Source organism: Carassius auratus, unplaced genomic scaffold, assembly GCF_003368295.1.
Source record: "Carassius auratus strain Wakin unplaced genomic scaffold, ASM336829v1 scaf_tig00027835, whole genome shotgun sequence".
NCBI lineage: Eukaryota > Metazoa > Chordata > Actinopteri > Cypriniformes > Cyprinidae > Carassius > Carassius auratus.
This window is the reverse complement of record NW_020525631.1, coordinates 9,035-32,774: the sequence shown is the minus strand read 5'-3', so window position 1 is coordinate 32,774 and position 23,740 is coordinate 9,035. Positions and strand designations below refer to the sequence as shown.

General features: G+C 36.9%; 1 protein-coding gene and 1 non-coding gene across 2 annotated transcripts; one reads left to right on the top strand and one right to left on the bottom strand.

Moving 5' to 3' along the window:
* Positions 1-1,443: 1,443 nt before the first annotated feature.
* On the top strand, positions 1,444-16,970 carry LOC113079365 (phospholipid phosphatase 2-like). The gene is made up of 7 exons (XM_026251615.1): positions 1,444-1,765; positions 1,855-1,937; positions 14,114-14,265; positions 14,518-14,780; positions 14,854-14,911; positions 15,900-16,076; positions 16,196-16,970. The coding sequence occupies exons 2-7, from the start codon at positions 1,877-1,879 to the stop codon at positions 16,340-16,342; spliced, it is 858 nt and encodes a 285-aa protein (XP_026107400.1). The 5' UTR covers positions 1,444-1,765; positions 1,855-1,876; the 3' UTR covers positions 16,343-16,970.
* Positions 16,971-20,439: 3,469 nt separating this feature from the next.
* Positions 20,440-20,511, bottom strand: trnaq-uug (transfer RNA glutamine (anticodon UUG)). Its single transcript has one exon. It is a non-coding gene; the product is annotated as a tRNA-Gln (tRNA).
* Positions 20,512-23,740: the final 3,229 nt, after the last annotated feature.

Here is a 23,740-nt window from a genome sequence, read left to right as displayed (position 1 = left end):
AACCAGTAGCCTGTTAATCATCAGGGATGCTTTTTTTGTACCAGGACACATGGCTGTTACCTTCATCTATGAGCATTTGGAAATTAAAAGACCCAGGGGAACCAAAACATCCCTTTTAGTATTTTTTTAACAGTCATAAAGTAACGTTTCCCCGTAACGATCTGTTAGTTGGGTGTATAGCATATAAACTACGCCTATATTGCTATTTTTCTACATTTCTTAGCTGGGTAGGCTATAGCCAACTCTATAGTTTGTGACGATGTTCTCACGTTTTAAAATAAATGGGTGTTCCCCAAACTTCAAGATTGTAAAAGCACATTATTTTGTGTCATAAGACTACATCATATTCTCAGAGAGGTGTGTTCAAGAAGTCAACTAAAAATATATTTTCAATAAATGTAAAAACAACCAGTCGCACACCAAACCATGCCCACACCAACAACATCTGTCTTTCTGTCTCCATCCATCCATCCATCCATCTATCTGTCCGTCCGTCCGTCCTTCTCTATCTATCTATCTATCTATCTATCTATCTATCTATCTATCTATCTATCTATCTATCTATCTATCTGTCTGTCTGTCTGTCTGTCTGTCTCTCTCTATCTATCTATCTATCTATCTATCTGTCTATCTGTCTGTCTGTCTGTCTGTCTGTCTGTCTCTCTCTCTCTATCTATCTGTCTGTCTGTCTGTCTGTCTGTCTCTCTCTCTCTCTCTCTATCTATCTGTCTGTCTGTCTGTCTCTCTCTCTCTCTCTATCTATCTGTCTGTCTGTCTGTATCTCTCTCTCTCTCTCTCTATCTATCTGTCTGTCTCTCTCTCTCTCTCTCTCTCTCTATCTGTCTGTCTCTCTGTCTGTATATCTATCTATCTATCTATCTGTCTATCTGTCTGTCTGTCTGTCTGTCTCTCTCTCTCTCTCTATCTATCTGTCTGTCTGTCTGTCTCTCTATCTATCTGTCTGTCTGTCGGTCTGTCTGTATCTCTCTCTCTCTCTATCTATCTGTCTGTCTGTCTGTCTCTCTCTCTCTCTCTCTATCTGTCTGTCTCTCTGTCTGTATATCTATCTATCTATCTATCTATCTATCTATCTATCTATCTATCTATCTATCTATCTATCTATCTATCTGTCTGTCTGTCTGTATCTCTCTCTCTCTGTATGTCTCTCTGTCTGTATATCTATCTATCTATCTATCTATCTATCTATCTATCTGTCTGTCTGTCTTGTCTGTCTATCTATCTATCTATGAGGGCTATATTCACACAGATATCGGGCTACTTGTAAATCACCACATGGTCAACAACGGATGTAACGATTTAAGATAAATGTAGTACAAATAATTGGCCAGGTTCATATCTATGTTATGATATGCCATAAAAGTATGTGTCATATTCTGTTTGTTTGCGCTTTCGGCTCAAAGGGCAGCTGTGATGTGAGTGTACGCAGGCGCGTGCCACACTCACTGACTGTCAAAGGTGTGGACACGGCGGGAGCGCGAGTGGGAACACAGTAGCCTGCTTTTGGAAAAGAGGTGGATGCGTCCTCAAAAAATATAACAGCCGGAGGGGTGAACACACCAGCCAGTCCGTTTTTACAAAAGCAACATGTGCACCAACGTGGCACTGCCGTCACCCTTTGAAGTGCTTGATATATAAAGTCGTGAAGGTCTCGCGCCTTTCACCGTCACCTCAGAGCTGAAGTGAAGCGCGAGCCGCGCAGGTACAGCAGCAGAGCCGGAAGAACTCGCGTGACTGGTCGCGTTAGGTTTGTTTTGCTTCTTCCAAGTGGATTATCTTTGATATTAGCTCATAAATGAAGTGAGTTTTAAAGTGCTAGTTTTTTTTTTTTTCAAGCGCATCCGAGCTAAAAGAAATTATGACGGACTTGAGGAAAAATAAACTCTTCGTCCTGGTGGACTTGCTGTGTGTTGTTGTAGGTAAGTGAGTTCAATATTTCAACGTCCAATGTACTGATTTGAAGTTCATCTTTAAACGTGTAAGTTGTTGGTTCAATGCTTTTATGCAGCTTCCTCTATTTTATTCAGTTCTTTAATGAGATTTTAATTCGTAAACAATATAGTAACTGGGTTACTGACGAATAACAGATATGGAAAAAAGCTTTAAATGTATTTGTTTTGTAAGGGAGAAATCGATTTTTAAAAACAGATATGGAAAAAGCTTTAAATGTTTTGTTTTGTAAGGGAGAAAACGATTTTATAAAAAATTAAATATTTCTTTGTGACAACAGATATGTACAGATGTGAAAGTTTGTAACTCTGTGAATGTGTGGGCACGTGCGTGCGTGCGACATGATAATCTCATCGACTGATAAAATACAGCTGTGCATACATTGACTCACACACACACACACACACACACACACACCAATATAATTTGTATCATTGTTGTCTAATGCGTATTTTTCAGTTATAAAAAAAAATACAAGAAACTTGGCAACTAGCATTTTAAGAGACAGTTAGATGATCATTGCCATTAAATCAAACTTTAATTCTCTTTTGATATTTTTAATCAGTTTAGCTTTTCCCATAACCTTGCATATGCACACAACCTTGCAAAACTGGCTTGTGTTTGCACCAAATTGCAATAAACTATTTTGACCTGTTGTTGATACAAATCTATGATGTCATGTATAATTTTAAGACCAGTCTGGCCTAGTTTTTGACATTTGTCAACATGTTTAATATATATTATCTTACTCATTGCAACAAGAAAATGGTTTAGGCCAGAGGTAGACAAGTTCGGTCTGTGGCTCTCTAGGACCGAACTTGCCTATCCCTGTTTTAGGGCTATATGTCAGGTGTGTTTGTGTCTTGATAAGGTGCCGGTCTTTAGAAGTTTTTCATGTTTAATTATGTATTTGGAGGCGTGTTCTATGAGTTTACTAGTTGATTTGCATTCTTGCTGGATTCTTGTCCTGGATTCTGCAAGTTCAGGAAGCTTAGTATTTGCTTATGGAAATGTGGATCCAAGCCTGTCAGTGTTTCCCGGTGTTTGGCAGCATGTAGTGCCGCAGAAATGCTCCTTTTCTTGCGTTTTTGGCTTCATTCAGGACTTTGCTTGCAGACCAACCATGAAACAAACCCAGTGACCGTAAACAAGCTAACATAGTCACATAGTACCCAAAGATTTGACTTGCCTCAGTGCTAAAGTGAGTGCGAAGCATCATTGACCATTACAACCTTTGGAAACATTGTGTTTTTCTTAACCGCGTGAGGTAACCCTGCTCTGACTTTTTGAAGATGAAGTTTCTGCACCTGCCCTTTGAAGCACTTTATTGTGTCTGTGCTCTCCAACCTCCAGCATTAGATTTCGTGAGGGCTAACAGAAATACCATCACCATTTTCTTACTTGCTGCATATATGAAATAAGGGCACATCTGAGAAAGGTCAATAACTTCTTCAGTGTCGCCCATAACTAGATGAGTGTGTATGCATAATTTGGTTTCTGATTGATCTACAAGGACATAAAAGCGTGCAAAGTCCTGTAAATTTGAAACACTTTGACTTGAGCTAATGAAAGCAAGCACAGGTGGAATTATTCAGTCATTTTCAAATAAATATCAGCCTCTAAGAGTGCTTCAGTAACAACAGAAAGTCCCAGAATCCAGCTGAGTTCAGCTACTGGAGAATTTCTGTAAGCGTTTCTCGGCAGTAGTATCCTTTTCCCAACCCTGAATTTGACATTCAATCCAGCCCGCCACCCTCTGCTTCTCTTTTCCTTCAAAGTAAAGTTTCCCTCCAGACAAACACAGTCTGGCCTTTGCTTTCGCTCACAAGCCGACAGTGTGTATTTCACTGCTCCCTGTATGCTGCTGTTTTTTTACATCATCAATCATGAAGTATTGACAGAAATAATGTTTGACAGATAATATTCCGCGTCTATTCTAGTGCACTGATACATCCGCAAGTCAAAGGTGCAGGATCAGTGTTTTACTTCAGTGAAAGTGAAATTGCTGAGCGTTATCTAAGCTTATCTGTTCAATATTAAGCCAAGCATTTGGCCCTGTACTGAAGGACTTTCCAGGCCTTTTTTCCCCCGGTATCTCTGATGTACTCAGTTTTTTTTTATTTATTAACTAATATTGTACGGAACAGTGAAAGAACACTTCTTGTTTTAGCAGACCCTTTTCGTACATGTTAATTTTATTGGTATTTTGTCAAATTTCCATGACATACAAGGATGCTTTTTATAATGCTTTGAGGGCCTGTATGCAAATGCTGCTATCCAAAGTGACTAACAGATGAGGAATGTTAAAACAAGTGATTTCATATTAAGGAAATGAAACATGAATGCTGCAATAAATAGTTTCTTCAGAAAAGTACAAACTAGAACAGACATGTAGTTTAAAAGAAGTAGAGAGAATTAATTTTATGGAATGCTATAAAACAAATGTAAATGTAAAAATTCTCTCTCTCTCTCTCTCTCTCTCTCTCTCTCTCTCTCTCTCTCTCTCTCTCTCTCTCTCTATATATATATATATATATATATATATATATATATATATATATATATATACACAAATATACATACATTAAAAAAATGGTTTCGAAAGAAGTCATTTATCTGCTCAAAATACACTTAAAAATGGTAATAATTTGAAATATTTCTATTTTAATATATTATAATAATATATATAAAATGTCATTTATTCCTGTGATGCAGAGCTGAGTTTTCAGTATCATTACTCCAGTCTCCAGTGTCACGAGATCCTATAGAAATCATTATAATATGCTGATTTTGTGTTCTAGAAACATTTATCAATGTTGATAAGTTTTGTGTTACCTGTAATACACTTTCAGGATTCTTTGATGAATAGAAAGCTTAAAGTACAACATTTGAGGTAGAAATCGGTTCATTATAAATGTGAAAAAAAATACTCTGCTGTTTGGGTTTAAATAAGAGAATCATTCCACCAGTGAGGAACAGTTTTTAGAGTTTTTAGAATCATAGTATTATGGAATAACATGTTGCCACACAATTTGGACTAATTTCCAAAACCTACTGGCGAAAAGAAATATAAGGACAAGGAAAAGTTCAGGCTGTTGGAACTGTCATACATTATATTTCAGGTCTTGGTTAAATTGGTTCTGAAAGGTCTGCATGAGATGGCAGTTTCAACATTAACAACAAAATTGGTCAGAAATTGGTCAGATCATGAGAATATTAATATGAGGGATAAAAATACTGTTTTTTTTTTTGTTTTTTTTTACGCAAAACTCAGTTGCTTAAACTACTAGCATACTAGTTAACCTGTTGCCCACGCAGTGTTATAAATGTCCATGGACTTGATGAGTGTAAATCAAACACTAGCATTAGCGTGGGGAGCTAGAGGGCTGGGACGACAGACTTTCGTTTACGTTAAAAGAGACTAGGAGGAGGGTGGGTGTTTCTTCTTGAAGTAGGATTCCAGACTCTCCTGCGAGGCTGTACGCTCTCCACATAACTTCCAAATGAGTCAGGCGGCCTTGCCAAACTACAGCTCAGGGACTGCTGCCGGCAGACACACCGCCCGCAAAACTCTCACTTAAGGGGCGACAGGATTATATTTTTGTAACACTTATGATGATCCTCCAGAAAACCCACAAAGAAAATCAAGAACATCTAATTTTCATCTTCAGAGCAGGAACAGAACGTGATGATTGTGGGTTTGGCTCATATGAGTTATGCTTCGAATGTTGAAATGAAGTCCGAATGGATCAAGTCTGGTGTTGAAAGCTGAGTGTTTTTGTTAATGCACCTTGAAACGAGTTAGTATGTAAGATAAGGGCATAAAACATAGGGTGTGTTTGATAATGAAAAGTGGTGAACCAATATCAAGGTGAAGGTCAATGCTGACCCTAAGAAAATAGGCTACTCCCTACCAACTGCGGTGTAGCCAAAACCAAAGACACTGGAAACAAGAAAATGCACCAACTCATGTGTTCTTGAAACTGCAAGCAGCGCAATTCGGATTTACTGTAAATGAGCAAAATGTTCTCTGAATTTTGGTTTCTTGGACCAACATCATCATAGCAGGGCTAGGAAAGCTACACTGTTTCTGAGTGAAAATTGTTTCAGAATAAATCCTACACCAGTTTCTTGAGACGTTCCAAACAAGCTGCTCATTATCTACAGAAGTTAAGCTCCAGTAAAGCTACATTCTTAAAAGTGCAAACAGAATTTATCAAACTTGTTTTGAATAAATTCTATATTTATTTATTTCCACCCAGATCAGTATTTATCTGACATTAAAGACTCCATTAAGGATGATCGTGTTGAAATGGAACAGTCAGCATTGTAGTGCTGCTTGTTGGAAAAAAGTATCTTTTTGTTGGAAAAGCTACATTGTTTTGAGCTACTGAATGCTGAAGGTCAAGGAAAGGTTCTCTTGAAACAAAAAAATGTGCCATTGTTTATCGTCCCTCTGTTTTCTATGCAATGTCAAATATGCTCTTCTCCATACAATGAAAACGAATGGCGACCACAGATTCTCACACATATGAATTACAAAGAGTTGGAATATATATGACTCTGGACCACAATGGTGCTTTCATAATGCGTATTCTTTGTCTTTATTTGAACTATACAGTCTCTGGTACCCATTCCCTTTCAATGTATCCAGACATTCTGATGAACATTTACTTAAATGTTCTGTGCAAGAAAGAAACTCTTCAGGGTTGGGAATAACATGAAGGTGAGTAAACAATAACAGAATTTTATTTTGCGGTGAACAGTTCCTTTTGAATACTGAATGAAACTGCTGGTTTGGTGCAGTAATGGCTCTGGCGTTCCTCCAGTGGTGTGAGGGGAAGCTTAACTTGCCACCAATCGTCCCACATACTGTAACTGCACATCAGTTTGAACCAAATAAAGCAACACTCTGTTCTGCCCTTCGTGTTTATAGTGATTGTGAATGAGGGGGAGAGTGCTCTAAACAAAGAGGAAAACATGGATGAGGTGGAGACTATAGGAGTGGCAAGCTCGTTTTTGTCTGTGAGATGAGCAAGAGGACCACAAAAGGATGTAAATCATCAGTCCTTCAACATTTCGGCAGTCACCAACCTTAATTATCTTGGTCGCTTCGTCCACGGTGAAAGACGATTCAGCAATCCACAGCGCAAAGTTGATGTATTTACTCAGCGACCAGCACTGATCAGCTCCAGGAATGATGAAGTGGATATCATCCTGTTTTGGAAGGCCAAACAAAGTAGTTTCGCTTTCACAGTGAAACGCACAGCGTCTATACAACATGGCGGCAGCAACAACAATACTACAACGAGAATGAAAGGTATGCCGCCTTTCTTTGGGTGAACCTCTGTACAGCATTAAGCGTATTGTCCCACATACTGACATGGATATGTGGGGCGCGTTTGAACGAGCTGTTTCAGGGGGGCGTGCACAAGTGTTAACTTTTATAAAGAATATCTCTTTGGATCTGAGACTTTAGTCTTTGCAACTTCACAGATATTCTTTATTCACCAAGAGCTTGTAATACTCCAAAGAGAAAGTAATATTTCAAATCGGATTATATGACCCCTTTAAACTATAACAATTTCTCATATTGACACAAAATCCATAATTTTTTGCCAGCATAGTCTAAAGATAAAAATTTGGTGAAAATCGGACCAATGGTCTAGGAGGAGATTCGTAACAATTTGCATGTGTTTGTAAAAAATAGCATTTTACATCAAAATAAAAAATGGCTAATGCCCAAAATGTCTGACACGGAAACATTTGGTATGGTTCGTCTAGGCATGCTGCACTGAATCTAAAGAGACCAGTTTTGTGATTTGAGAGTTTGCCTCCTAAACCTAGGGTTGTGGGTTCGACGGAGGTGCCCTTGAGCAAGGCATCGAACCCCCAACCACTCCCCGGGCGCCGCAGCATAAATGGCTGCCCACTGCTCCGGGTGTGTGTGTGTGTGTGTGTGTGTGTGTTCACTTATGTCTGTGTGCACTTCGGATGGGTTAAATGCAGAGCACTAATTCTGAGTATGGGTCACCATACTTGGCTGTATGTAATGTCACTTTTAAATATTATTATTTTTTTATATATCTCCTGACCACTAGGTAGTGCTGTGTCTAAACTATGCAGTTTGCTTCAAGTCATTGTTATAATTACACACACCAAGTTTGGTCAGAATATGCTAAACATTGTGAAGATATAGCCTCATGTTATGTTTTTCATTTATTTCTTTGAATATGTTTGCAAATTTCTTTGTGAATAGTTTGATCAACTTGAATTCCATAACTTCTTGCCAGCAGGGTCTAAAGATGATCTGAGCCAATTTCGGTGAAAATCAGACAAAACCGTCTAGGGCAATTTTGAAAAAGTAGGTTTTACAAACTATAAAAAAAAAAAAAAAAAAAAACTTGACCTGCAGGATTAAAAATTTTGGTGTCCATTTGACTTAGCATGAGCCAAGGAATGAGAGGGAAACAAATCCCATCTAAATATAGTTCAAAACTTAATAGCATTAACTTAAGTACAACTTTGGATGCTAGAAGTGGCGCTGGAGGGATTGAAAGACTCCAAAGTTAATCAACACTTTTTTTTTTCTTTTTTTTTTTATAATTGAGGACTGAAATTTAATTGAGGAATCATGACAGTACTAATCATATGACTTAAGACTTGGAATATAGAGTTGTGTGAACTACTTTAATTTGGACCCTATCCACTTTCATTGCATGTAAGACAGAAATGTAAAAATTCTTAAACTACTTATTTCAGGGAAAAACTATCGGATTATTCTTAGTTAAGAGGAATAGTGCATTGCTTTTACTCTCATAGCACGAAGAAGAAAAAAAAAACATTAAAAAACTCGTAAAAAGACTTCATACCCAAACGGAGTCCCTTAATGTTTTACAGGAAATTTCACTTCCACTACCTTCAAATGGAACTCATTTGTTTCAGGGAACGGTTGAAGGGTGACGACTGGCAACAGCTGTAGGGAGGTTTGCTTTTCCTTAAAGGGGGGGGGTGAAATGCTATTTCATGCATACTGAGTTTTTTACACTGTTAAAGAGTTGGATTCCCATGCTAAACATGGACAAAGTTTCAAAAATTAAGTTGTACGTTTGAAGGAGTATTTTTGTTCCAAAAAAACCTCTTCCGGTTTGTCACAAGTTTCGGAAAGTTTTTTTCGAGTATGGCTCTGTGTGACGTTAGATGGAGCGGAATTTCCTAATATGGGTCCTGAAGGCACTTCTCCCCGAAGAGCGCGCGTGCCGGTGGAGCAGAGCACTGAGAGCACAACAGACTTCACTGATCAGAGCGAGAGATCGAAATGTCACAAAAGGAGTGTGTTTTTGGTTGCCAGGGCAAGACAACCCTGCACAGATTACCAAAAGAGAAACAGCATTAAGGGACCAGTGGATGGAGTTTATTTTTACAGAGCATCAACGGAGTTGTGCAAGTGTTTTTGTTTGGTCCTTGCATTTCGAAGATGCTTGTTTTACAAACAAGGCCCAGTTTGACGCCGAATTTGCACATCGTTTATTTCTTAAGGATAATGCAGTCCCAACGATAAAGGGTCACGTTCGTGTGTTGGAACCGCAGGCGGTGAGTAAAACTGCTTCAAATATCTCTGTGTTGTTAACTTAGCTATTGGCGCGTAAGCACATCAAGTAAACAACATGCGATGTTGTCATCAAACTGCACTTTCCACATGTACAGCTTTAAAAAAAAAAGACGACAATAAGTGGAACTTAGTCATTTTCCAAAACCGCTAAGCAAATATATACAGTTTCAGTACATACCACAGAGACGTCATTGCTGCTGCTGCTCTTGTAAATTTCAGCCTCTGGATCTGATTCTGGATCATAAATAAACGGCTGAATCTGACTGTTAGCCATGGTTTGTTTTGGTTGGTTTTTTCCTCAAGGTAATGTCACAGCTTCCAAACGCTCTCGACGCAAAAGCCTATTCGCGCTCGTGATTCTTTAGCTCCGCCCACACGTCACGCCTCTAGGCGCTCATGTTTTTCCGGGAAAAATCGGTACAGACTATCTTTCTCTTATAAATATAATAAAAATAAAGACTTTTTGGAGTTATGAAGGATGCAGTACTAATCTATAGGTACTCAAGATTAACAGGATATTGAGTGAAAACGAGCATTTCACCCCCCCTTTAAGCACAGTCCCAGTGAGTTGGGTGTCAAGCACAACTTTCTTCAAGCACATCTTGCCCTCTCACTCCTTTGCTCCACATCTCTCCCTGCAGTCCTGTTTCATTGCGTAATTAAATGACTGCCGACCTTAAACCTTCCAGCTGAGGCTTTGAACTCAAACCCTTTGAAGCTCTTTCGCATTGACCTCATTTAATGTACTTTTACACTAACTTAATTCTTGAGATACACAGCCTGGAAAAAATTTCAGGAGTAATACTGATGAATTACACGGAGTACCAGATTATATAGCTTAGCCATTTTAAATGTAAAGTTTACAGATTTTAGACTAAGTCCTTTATATTTCTACGAGTTTTGGTAGAAATATCTTTTTAGGCCTCCCTCAACAGGATGGTCTATGAGACCCGAGGGAAAGTTTCTTTTTCTTGCATTGTATGTAAAGAATTCATCTCCTTAATGGAAACAAAAATACAAGTTTCTATTCGGTAATAAAATTTTCTGCAAGTGGATCACATTATTTAAAAAAAAAACTAGTTAGTGAACGATTTAAGGTACAAATTTGTTTTCTTTTAGCATTACACAACTTTTATTACTTCAACATTCAAAATTGTCTATTGAATAACATACAACTTAACATACAATAATTACTTTTGGGGCCAGAGTTACATGAGCTGTATGGTTTTAATAAACAGCTTCAAGGTTTGTCAGTGCATTGTTTTTTTGTGTGTGTATTGTCACTTTGCAGAACACAGTGCATGGAAATACAGTGTAATTTCAAACACTGTTGTTCTTTGTTTTGGGAATACAAAGACATTTATTTGTTCTTAATGGTCTCTATGATTATATTACTCTTTGTCTACTGTCATGACAACATGAAGCTACATTATTTAGTGTCTCAGGAATACACTGGAACTGTTTTGGATATTTTGCACCATTGCATTTCAACTTATTTTTCAATAATTTAAGTTTCTAAGTCTCTAGTGCCAAAACTTTTAAAATAAATTAAATGTAAATTTAAAGTGGTAAATAAACTCTTATTCTCTCTCTCTCTCTCTCTCTATACAGAAGATGAATGTGGAAAAACTATTCTTCTTGTGCATTTTCGTCAGTGTTCTGCATGATTTCATTCATCAGTTAGTCTGCTGCTTATGCATTTAATCAACAGGTCTTTTTTTTTTTTTTTTTTTTAACATCTAATTTTTGTTTCAAAACCACCAAACAAAAAAATACATCCTTGTAAACACTAAAATGTTTAGTTTTGAAGGAAATCCAACATTTGTGTTGTTTTTTGTGTTTTGTTAGGTGCAAGTTTGGGCCACATTCTTGTGTCAATGGGGCTCTATAAAAATGTTTTAGTAGTATATTATGTGATTATTTATGAGCTCTTTATTGACAGATTAAACTTTTTTTTCGTGTATTTTAAAAGGCCCTCGTAGGATCATATTGAAGAAATTTAAATATGAAAAGTGCCTTTGTGAAAGCAGTTCCTTCATATTAAGCCTAGAGTTAAACATGTGACAGAACTGACTATCTGTCTCTCAGATCCTCTTTTACATTGTAATAACACAGTGGTATAAATGACAGTTGAGCAGTTCTGGATTTGAGTCAACCAGAAGATCCACCATTAAATGTAACATTTTTGACTATGTTTTCCTGCTCGTGTAGTATCTTTCTGATAATCTCTATAGGTCCTTTGCATTCATAGCATATCTAAAATATCTACAAATTCAAACGGGAGATTATTTTGTGGCAGTAAAGATGCGCAAACTTACGACAACACTATTCTTTTATGCACCCACTTTATCAACAGCAAATGGATTTACAGGAATTAGCATTGCTCTTACTGTTCTCTTCAGTTGCTGTGGATTAGGATAACATGGTTGCCAAATGATTTTGTAACATCTCTGAAATTGAGAATTGTCCATTCATTAAAGGATCACGCTGTGGCTACATTCAGACATGTGCATCTCCAGCCACATCAGTTCACCAACCAAGGCATTGTTGAAAGGATGTGTACGCTCATGTTTATGATATGGCTCGCAACGTGCTTTGGGTAAAGATGGCGTGGGATAAAATTCCATGTGAGTCTTTGGAAAAAAGAAGTACGATAAATTGTCACCGCTTCCATGGCCAAAACAAACAAACAAATGCATTCACAAAAAAGACAGAGAGAAAGAGCAAGGGTGGCTGCTAAAGGCAGTTCAACATGAATACAAAGCTCCAGAAAGCCAGTAGGTACATTCTTGTAATTAAGTATATTTCCCATTATAATCACTTGTCTTGATACTACTAATCTATATCACATCATATTTTATTAAAACCATACTAATAGTAGGCCTATAAATAGTAAAAAAAAATAGTATAAATGTTAAAAATTTGTAGTATATAATATAGATTTATGCTGGCTCAGTTAGCCCCGGGTTTGGGGTAAGTTGTTAGTGCACTCTGTGTACAAAATCGGCCTGAATCTGATTCGAACCCATTTATTTTCTTGGTTAACTTTAACAATATAAAACCAACCAAATGAAGTTTAAATTTCAATATTTAATTGTTTTTGAAACCATATTATGAACACAAAAGTTGTAGCCTTCCTAAAAACAGACTAAACCGTGTTTGTTGGCCATTAGTGACTACAGGTGGAAAGATATTTTTAATTTTTTTCATAGCAATATCGGGCAACACTGCCAGAACTTAAACTGATAGTAATCAACAGAGCCCACGGACATGTTTTTGCTGTTATTCCCATACATGTTATTACCACATACGGTAAGGCAAAAGGCAAAAACAACCCATATGATATTATCTGTCATAAAGGTTATCATCGCTATCAAAACAGTAGCATATAACAATAGTGCAGAGATCTGTAGAACAAGTATGTTACGTCTATGCTATTTCATATTGTAGTTACATTTTCACAAAGTCGTGCCAACAACATTCATAAGGGCACTAAACAAAGTTATCATCTATTTAGCAATGTTTATTAATGAAAACCATAACAGTAATAGGCCTGTGTTGCTGAATGAACAATAAACAACTGATAAAATTGTATACCCTTAACTTAAAGTAATGGTGCAATGTGAAATAATTTAACAATGCTCATTCCTCCAAAACAGAGATAACCTATTCAAAGAACAACTAACCAAATGTATTGCTCCATCCTTTATCATGACTCCAAGAACTAAAAACAACAGACATTGTATATTAATCAACACTTTTCTAGACAATAGTAGCTGATCAGAGCTATAACGTGAGGTAGCTGGAGACCTACACAACACAACTACATGTTTTGTGTGCTTGACAGAACATTACAGCAGCAATTATCAGAGGATCAAGCTGGTCTAAACAAACCGGGCACTGAGCCATCGTTCAAAGAAAACCAGTTTTATGAATCCTGTGTTGAAGTCGTCAGTGAAATGATACGAACACTGCAAAAGTTTGGGATTGTACTGCTGTGCTACCGTAGTAAAGAAGAACTTTATCCACTGATTCTTTACAGTCTCATCCTTTGGAAGTGAAAATATACTGAATTTACTTTCACTGCGCCTTGTCAACATGTTATCCACACGATCGCGCTACAGCGTTCTAGTTTTTGCGGGATGTCCATGAAGAACATAGGCAAATATGGTAACCTGTGGTGTGAATTTCACGGAAATGGAATTCAAATTTTAAATGACTTGTTTTAGAAGTTCTGAGTCAACTCTTTCTTTTGAGAGACCATAACTTTATTTATGATGCATTTTCAGCTAATTTTCAAAAATCCATAATGTTACAAAATTTTGTGGTTGTTTTGAATTTAAGGTAATTAGAAATGGTTGAAAAAAAAATGCTAAATTAAATTTTATTGAAAATATGACCCAGCCAGGCTTCAGGATATTCAGCCTATATATTCTGCATATAAGACAAAAACTTCTTATTTAAGCATTATCGCTTTAAATTGCTTTATTAATTTATTTGTTTATCTCTTGTCTCGTCTTCTCTTTCCTGTAGCTTCTCTGCCCTTTGTGATAATGAATATTACGTCCCAGCCATACAAGCGAGGCATCTACTGCCAGGACGAGAGCATTAGTTACCCTGTAAAACAAGACACCATCACCAACGTGACACTGGCTGTAGTCACCATCACCTGCACTATCATCATCGTGAGTCCCTCGTTCATTGATCTCCATCATCCCTTCCATGATCTCATCATCCCATGAGTCACGCGCTGATTCTCAACAAAGTGTCCGTTCATGACTCTGCACAGCAGAGGGTTTTATTATGCACAACAACACGCCGTTATGTACTCATGGAATTGTTTTACATATTTACAACTAACTTAGCTGTTTTAATATTTGTTTCAAGCTACGGAAATGCATATTTCTTAATATTTTTATTTCCCTCTTTTCCTCTAGATATCGTCAGGTGAAGCATATCTGGTGTACAGCAAAAAAATTCACTCCAACTCCACTTTTAATCAATATGTGTCAGCCATATATAAGGTGCTGGGTGCCTTCCTGTTTGGGGGAGCTGTCAGCCAATCACTGACAGACTTGGCCAAGTACACCATTGGGCGACCACGCCCATATTTCTTAACCGTATGTGCTCCCAGAGTCTGCAAAGGATACGTGGCCTCGATCAACTGCACTGGCATCCCAAGTGCAGTAACTGAAGCCCGGTATGCTTCTTATAATAAATCATTTTAATGGCTTGATTTCAGTGAATTTCTTTTGAAACTGTGTGACTTGTAGGTTGTCCTTCTATTCTGGTCACTCCTCCTTCGGGATGTACTGCATGCTGTTTCTAGCGGTGAGTGCTATTCCAGCTAAATGCTAACCCTCTAAACATTACAAATATAACAAAAGTCTAGGGGTGGGATTATCTGTTTTTGTGACCAGTGGTAGATGGGGGGGGGGGAAGTGTTCGGGTAACCTGTTTGAAAATAGTCATTAATTGTGCGGTTGTAATTGATGTCAATATAGGCATTAAATGTGACATTTAAGTGACGTTTGCTGGTATTAAAAAATTTAAGGCAAAATCTAGTTATTCGATAGGAATCCACGCGATTGGGAATTTCCAGCATGAAAGATTTCCTCACAAATTCATTCTACATTGACTTAACAGAAAGCTGCTTGGTTTGAAAGTGACCTTTTTTGTGAGCTACATTTGACCGTGGACGTTTTTGCCGATTGAAATTTTGCGTTAAAGCTTATTAAGGAGCAATTGTTTTTGAAGCACATGGAACACATGGTTTAGATATGACATAAATCATAAACAATGAGGAACATATGGTGTACGAGTAAAAAATTTTGCAGGTATTTAAAATAATCATTTTATTGTGGGGCTTGCAAACTAACAAGTTACTAATTTAATGCAACTGTCTGAGAAGAAAACAATAAAAACTAATCTCTGTCAGGTCTCGAGTCAGGTTCTGCATCATCCCCAGTACAGGTTCCGGATTAATTACAAAGCAAACATACAAAACTTAAATGCTTTTAGACAGATTAGGAGTGCGCGATAAATATCGTCCGATAAATATCGTCCGATAATTTATGCGCATCTCGTCAGTAAAGCCGGTTCTCTTATCAGCGGTTAATTCCATCAGGCGCGTGATTTCACATAGAGCAGCTGTTACTACACAGAGCCGTTGTTAACTGAGAAGATGCGGAAATAAATGCTGATAACGTGAAGAGACGTGAGACGTGACGAACTACTGACGAGATGCGCATTAATTATCGGACTATATTTATCGCGCACCTCTAAGACAGATAATAAAATTCCTCTTTTCTCTCACCAGTTCTATGTTCAGGCCAGATTGAATGCAAAATGGGCTCGTCTCCTGAGGCCCACTATCCAGTTTTTCCTGGTGGCCTTTGCTGTGTATGTAGGTTACACTCGTGTGTCCGATTATAAACACCACTGGAGCGATGTGCTGGTGGGGCTCCTCCAGGGGGCGCTCATTGCAATTCTCACTGTAAGTTAACCCTTTTTTCATTTAAATGGATAGTTACCCCTTTTATGATAAAAGTGTCAATAAATGTAACATTGGGATGTTATTATTGCATAACTGCTAACAGTCATTGTCTCTTACAGGTGCGATACGTTTCAAATTCCTTCAAGGTCCGTACTTTTCCTCAGTGCTCAAGTCCAGAGACAGCGGAAAATGAGGAGCGGAAACCAAGCTTACATTCAAATGAGGCAGAGCAGAATAACCATATAGGCTTTTCTGGAACTGTGTGAAAGAAATGAGGCCGAACACTACATCTCCCACAAACCACTGGACTGATGGGAGGGGGCGGAGCGAAACTGCACATGCTCACAATGGTCCTCCTTGGAAAAAAGCTTTACGATCTCTTTCTTTCCTTTGAATGAGAGAGAACTTTTTATACATATTTAATCAATTTATTTTAATTCAAATGATTTGCAGAGGATGTTGAGGGGCCAGATTTCTTTTTTATATATATATATTGAACCAGGTTTTATATAAAGTTATGTACGGCATGTATAATCTTATTTGAATTGTGAATCTTAGTGTTGTGTAAATAATGGCTTGCTTTTCTCATATCATTTGAAGAACCAAACTGAACTCAACATTCTGTAGTTACAAATTTCAGAAATCACTTAATGTTTCTGCATTTCTAATATTATGTGCCTAAGTAATTATATCTGAACTGCAAATAGTGAATAATCTTTTTTTTTTTGTTCCCGTATGTTTAAAATTTAAACGTGAGATACCACTACAGCATCTGCAAGCCTGCTATGCTTCTTTGTATTTCAAATTATTGCATTTTAAAAAAGCTGGCTTTATTGAACTTTTGAATTGTTGTTTACATTTGTCCTAATTCCTATTAAATATTTGTAATATTAATCTATTTTTGGTTGAGTAATGCAATGCTTTATATATATATATATATATATATATATGTATATGTATATATATGTATATGTGTGTGTGTGTGTGTGTGTGTGTGTGTGTGTTTTAGATATTACTACCTAAAGTATAAATCTGGTAAAATGGATTTTGATTACATGTGCATTCTACTGCAAAACATCAGCACTGTACATTAAATGTTTGCATATCCAGTTAGCATATTTTAATCCAGAAGTACTACTTCAATAATATTGTTTATGTAGGGATGATGTCAATCCGCATGTAAACTTTAGTTTTACATACCGAAAAGGACATGTCAGCCAGAAGTGGATGTCAAAAACATTTGATCTTATTTGGTTTGCAAGCAAGGTTTACTTTGGCCATGATCTTTTGGGTGCTTTACTGTCAGTCCAGCACTGCAATAGACATGAATTTAATGTTGACCATTTATTTAGCCACAGCCATGACTACAAATGAGATTCTCAAAATAAGTAAATCAGCTTTCTTTCGAGAGTTAATCTCAAAAGTCCAATAATAATCCACCAATCACAATAGCCATGTTTCCATCACCCTGTGTTTATCCGCATTCTGAAATACCACAACAGAAACGAGTGATGGACATTTTGAATATAAATCCCTTAATTTGCAAAGGTTTTTAAGCTCACTTGAGGTGGTTTTTAACGTGTGCGAAAAAGAGTTAATGTGAATAAAGGGAGATAGAAATGCATTTACGCAATACATTTCTCCATGCACATTAAAAAATTCACTTTGCTTTATGGAACGGCATAACCTGACTAAACCGTGGACTGATTTTATTGCACAGCATCTGAAATGTTGTTATGGTCATTCTGAAATGCCTGAGCAAAGTCTGTCGCCAAAGTATTTCTGCATTATTGCCTCCCAGAACAGTCTTACATGACATCCACCTCCGAAAGCAATGACCACACTTATTGTTTCGTAAAGTCACTCTGAGGTGCAATCATTATTATTATATATGAAGATTATTATATTCAGTGGTTTCTCCTACTTTTCTTGGTAATATTTAGTGTCAGTTTATCAGGAAGTGACAATTTTGTTTTCTTCGACTCCATCCATTTCCATTGGATGGAAATGGTGCTTTGTTTGCAATTGTTTTAAGTGATATTCCAGTTAGTGTGCATAAGTTCAATTTTCAACTTGAAATGGAAACATAGCTACTGCCAGATCAAGGCGAAGAATCTGAGGAAAAAAATGCACTGTAGAATAACCATATACTAATGTTAAATTGCTAATAAAATTGTGTAATTTTATATGAAGTATTTAATAAGCCGAATTCATATAATTAACTCTTACTCACATTATATATTATAAAATGATATTAGATTTTGCACTGATAAGGTGGATGTGAGTGACCAGTCTGTAGTTACACGCTCAGCTCTTTGTTTGTATTATAACACGGTTATTTAAACCACTGGTCAAGATGGTAACAAAGTGTCCATCTTACCCTTGTGTTCCTAAACATTTGAGGGAAAATACTCTTCCTACTCTAGCATGTTGTGTTGCTTTTACATCAAATGAAAGTTGTTATTTTGTGGGTTTCCATCTGATTCCTCTCAGCTTATGCAAGATTGGGCTTTATTTAGCACCTTTATTCCTTTGGGGATAATTTAAGGTCTGCTGTCACATTACTGTGTTTTCAGCTATTTAAGCTGAGTTCATTATTGGACAATTATTGTCCAGAAAGGCCCCCTTTCTTTAGGAAAAATGGAAGGTGTATGTGGCATGTAGCCTGGCAAAAGTAAATAATCCAGAAGGGATCTGCCATCTGACTTCTGTTCATTTTGAAAAGCACAGAGCTGGAGGCCCAGAGAGACAATGCTGCACTTCTTCCAGCCCAGGGGTCAGTGAAGCCTGGCTCCCTGCCATCCCCACCACCGCCTGGATGGTTTATATATTTATACTCGCTCACTGTTGCTGCTGTTCTCTGCGGCTCTCTGAGGAATCATAACAGGTTTGTGAGTGAGTGGTCGACAGTCGTGTAAAAAGGGAGAAATTAAACAGTTCTTTGACTAGCCAAAAGCTCAAATGTTTCCAAATTTAGTTATATTTAAAAGTTCAAGGTATTTTTAAAATTGCTTTTATTAGATGATTATTAACCCGTTTAATCCCACCGATCACAATAGTGACCGTAAAAAAGGTTTTATTTTTATAAACCTGACTTACGTTTTAGTGTATTTCCTGCAAATATGGAAAAAATAAAGGGTCTCAAGCAATATGTGCACTCTCACATGATTAGTGCAAATTGTCACATGACCAGAGCAGCTTATTTCCTGTTTGCACCTTGAGAAGATGAAGGCTGCATCAAAGCTCCAAAGCTAAAGGCTACAAAATGTGTCTTAACATAAATGTATGACAAAGATTTTTGGTACACATGATCTTTAGGGTGTCTAGTATTAATATATGCATTCACATATATTTAGTTGAGTGTGGTCAGAATGAGTAAACGTGTTGATGGTCACAATAGTGAACGGTGGGATAACAGTGAACTTAGGTATACAACATAAATTGCAGTTGATATGAAAGTGACAATAAAATATCGCAGTGACAAAATTTTGCACTAAATTAAAGAAAAATTTACAATAATTATGTTGTAATATTCTAGGCTTTAATATAAAAATTATGATGTTATGGTGATTATTTATTTATTTATTTTTATCTCAGTGTTGCTATCAATGTGCAATGGCTGGACAGAGGAGACAATTTGAGTATTTTAAGATCCAAAACGTTAATGCTTGGTGTTAAAGACTCGTGTTTCTACCAGAAGTAAGCTAAATCTGACAAAACATTATTTGGGTGAATCTGCATATGTCCCGAAGGTTTAAATGATTTATTTTCATTTTTATTTTATTTTTTAAAACCAAAGTAAAAATGTTTTATACAAAAACATTAAGTAATTAATTAAATACTATACGATCTCCTTATTAAAGTAGCAGTAAAATTATAAACTCAACTTTATAAACCCACACTTATGTAATATGTGATATACTGACTCCTCCTGGACATTTGAAGTGTAACACCTCGATATGACTAAACCCCTGAAAACTCTACTTTGGCGCTTTAATTCATTGCATTATCAAGGCGTTATTCCTCAAAGGTTCTGTGTTCAGGCGATCAAAATTCATGATTTTTGTACTCGATTAACGTCGATTAAAAATTCAATTTATACATGAATACAACTGTATTCATTCCTGAAATGATATCTGGACACGACTCGCGTGAGACTGTCAACGTGTAGCATACAACATTTTAAATATTTATAATGTAATAATATTTACTGTTTAATTTACGAAACGATTGTTTTAAAATTATTATTAAAAAAATCACAGTTAAGTATGCTAAGTAAATATAGCCATCAAATTAATCTTCATCGAGTTCTACTCGTTTTCTGCATGTTACTATTCGCGATGCTTAAAAGAAAATAAAAACTAGGTTCTACCGAGATTTGAACTCGGATCGCTGGATTCAAAGTCCAGAGTGCTAACCATTACACCATAGAACCAGGTGCACTACAGTCTGCGTCACAGCCTAATATTTGAAAGCAAAACAATTGTCATTGAATATCAAATCGCTTAAGATTGATGTATACACTTGTAACGTTGATCTATAAAACATAGTTAACGTTAACTAACAGAAATAGCCTGTATGTTAAGATAACGTCTTATCGTGTCTTCCCAACTTTGAGTGGCATGTAACGTAAGTGTTGGTTTTTCTTTTTTAAAGTACGAAATGTATCGTTTTGTCTTACTATTAAAGTGATTTAACTATAATTAGCAAAACAACGACAACAAAACACCGCGAGATCCACGAGCTAAGCTAAAGTGAATAACGTTACTTGATAGCTGCGGATGATGATGATGATGATGGAGACGTACCAACCATGAAAATCACAAATCTGTTTGAAAATTAGAAAGCGACATGTGAAGCTTGCGATTACGTCCACGGTCAACATGTTTTCCACACTTTAACGCATCTTCCGTGAATTTTAATAGTAATCTGACGGCCTCACTTTTGCAATACCGCGATTGAACTGAAGGGGGCAGCCGGAGCTCGTAATACATATGATGTGTGTAGTCATTATTATTATTATAATTATTATTTCAGCAATTGAAATCTTTATTAGAAGCAAATTAGGACAGTTACAATTTGCAACAATGACAATACAAATTAAGCCTTGTTTTAATTCAATACAAATAAATTAAAAAGCTTCATAGCATAGGATCTTGCTTTACTAGTAATATGTGATTAAGACAGTTTTAGGAAAATGTCCTCACACAGCTGGCTCATTTAAATGCCAGAAATACAATTATAATAATAACAATCAAATCTATTTTGTATTTTCTCTTGTCAATATAACACTGGATATGAATTTGTTCAAATAAAGAAAGTACTGCTAGGCAGCCAAGAGAATAATTGATACACATCTATGATTATAGAGACATATCTCTAGATATGCAAATACATTGTCTTGGTTTCAGGTTGAAGCATCATTTTTGTCTGTATGAATCATTTTAATTATACTTTGAATAATTAGTGCGGTGGAATTTCTGGTTCCTGTGTTTTGAGGGTTACTCTCCTGTGAAGGGTGCAAATGTGCTTCAACGACAGTGTGTGTGTGTGTGTGTGTGTGTGTGTGTTTGGATGCTGATGTGGGTCATTACCCCTTCTCTGCCCCCTGGGGGAAAGCAGGAAAGAGGAGGAGGGATGGATGGATGGGGGAGAGTTTGAGGATGGGAGGGGGGTTCCCAGGGGAGGAGAATCCAATAAATCAGCCTGCCGTCTCTGTGCTGACATGGGGCTTGTCTGTGAGGGGTGTGTGTTTGTGTGTGTGTGTAGAGGGGATCATGACAACAGCATAGCCTTGTCTGGGTGTCAGTCGCCTTCATACTGGCCAGGCAACATACTCACATGCCTCCCGCAGACCCTCATTTCCATTCATCCATTAGTTTCATCAGTGCTTAGTTGTGGCAGACTGGTTACTTACGTCTCCTTTTCTTTCTTTAGTCTTTTGGATGTCGAGTTCATCCAAAAGTGGAGTTTGCATCATTGATATTAAGTGTTTCCTTAGCAAGGTCACATCTTTTAAGTGCATGTATTGCAACAATTACTTGAGCAGACAGTCAAGTAGGTTACAACAAGTGTGACACCAAGAGAAAAGTACCAACACAAATGCAAATAAATGATCTCTACGCCACTGAATAAGTGAACATTTCTGCTCTAAATATAGACCTGTAATTGGAGAATGTGAAGACACCTCTGTCAGTTTTATATATGTGTGCAGGTATGTTTGCACTCAAGTTGCCTGAAACTCTATATCCACCATGGAAACTGTATGTTTTATATATACAACATTAGAAAATATATACAATTATAACATTTAATATATGTATGTATATTTAATTCAAATATATAAATAAAATTAAAAAAAAACAACATGGTGATTTAATTGTCCATTAATGATGAAAAAAGCCTTTTAAAATATTATGAATTATAAAACAGGGAATGATGTCATAAAGAGTGCCCTTGAAGACGCTTGTGACTGATGTCTCAACATGTGTCTTATCAGATATTTCACTTTGAAACTCAAAAAAAACCAACTATTTTTTACCTTAATTTTTTTTATTATATATGTGTGTGTGTGTGTGTGTGTGTGTGTTAAATATTCTCCCTACTGCCAACTCTGAATGTTAAAAGCATATTTTCTTAGTAACGAAGCAGAAACATGTTGGCCTTTTTTCCTGTTCAGCTTTCAAAATACTCATATCGATGTTGTTGCAATATTGTGTGGGCTGCATGTGAAAGTGAATTACAGGGGAAGACCATTGATCAAGTTTGGTACTTGCGAGGGACGACTGTGGAATAAATAATGTCAATCACTGTAGGGGATAAAAATGTGTTTTGTTCAGTTTTCTTGGCTCAATTGGAAAGCTCCTCTCGTCTGATCTGAAAAATAGAGATATTGACCATTGCTTGTTAAATATTTGTGAATTCTGAGCTTTAAAATGCTCTCACTGATAACACACACACACACACACACACAAACACCAAACAACATATATATCAGACGTCCTACACCATGATTCTTATATGTGACTCGTTTATGACCGTTTCCAATATGGACTGCAGTGGCCAGGAGACCTGCTCTGTGCATTAAAATTAATGAGAAAAATGGCAATAATGACCCCCCCCCCAACCACCACCCCTGCAGTCCCTATACATCCTCTAAATCTGTATCTCTCTATTAAGCAGATCCCTCTACACTCCTCCCTCCCTCTATTTTCTCTCCTCCTCCGCATCCCTTTCTTTCTGTTTTTCAGCCACACTGCTGCCAGGTAGTGATTTCTACAGTGGGAAAATTGCTTTTTCAATATCTGCCTCTCTAATTATGAGCCCAGCTAAAGGGGTCACGCCACTGGAATACTAATACATGTCTCCTGCCGTTTTGCATTTCTTTACACCAAAAGAGAGTTTATGTATTATATTATTTATGTCATGACGTTCATACTGTTTTGTCAAAAAAGCAAATTCGAACTATTTATTCAAGATATTCCTCAGTGATAATGTCTTTGTAAGCTTATTAAGCTGTATTCCCTGACCCAGAGCAACACACACACACACACACATAGACACACGCACACACAAGATATTTGATTTAGGTCCTACACTGATTCCTATTGGCCTCCGGAGCATATTATCTTCATAGCGAAGCAGTGTTTCGTGTGTCTTGGAGA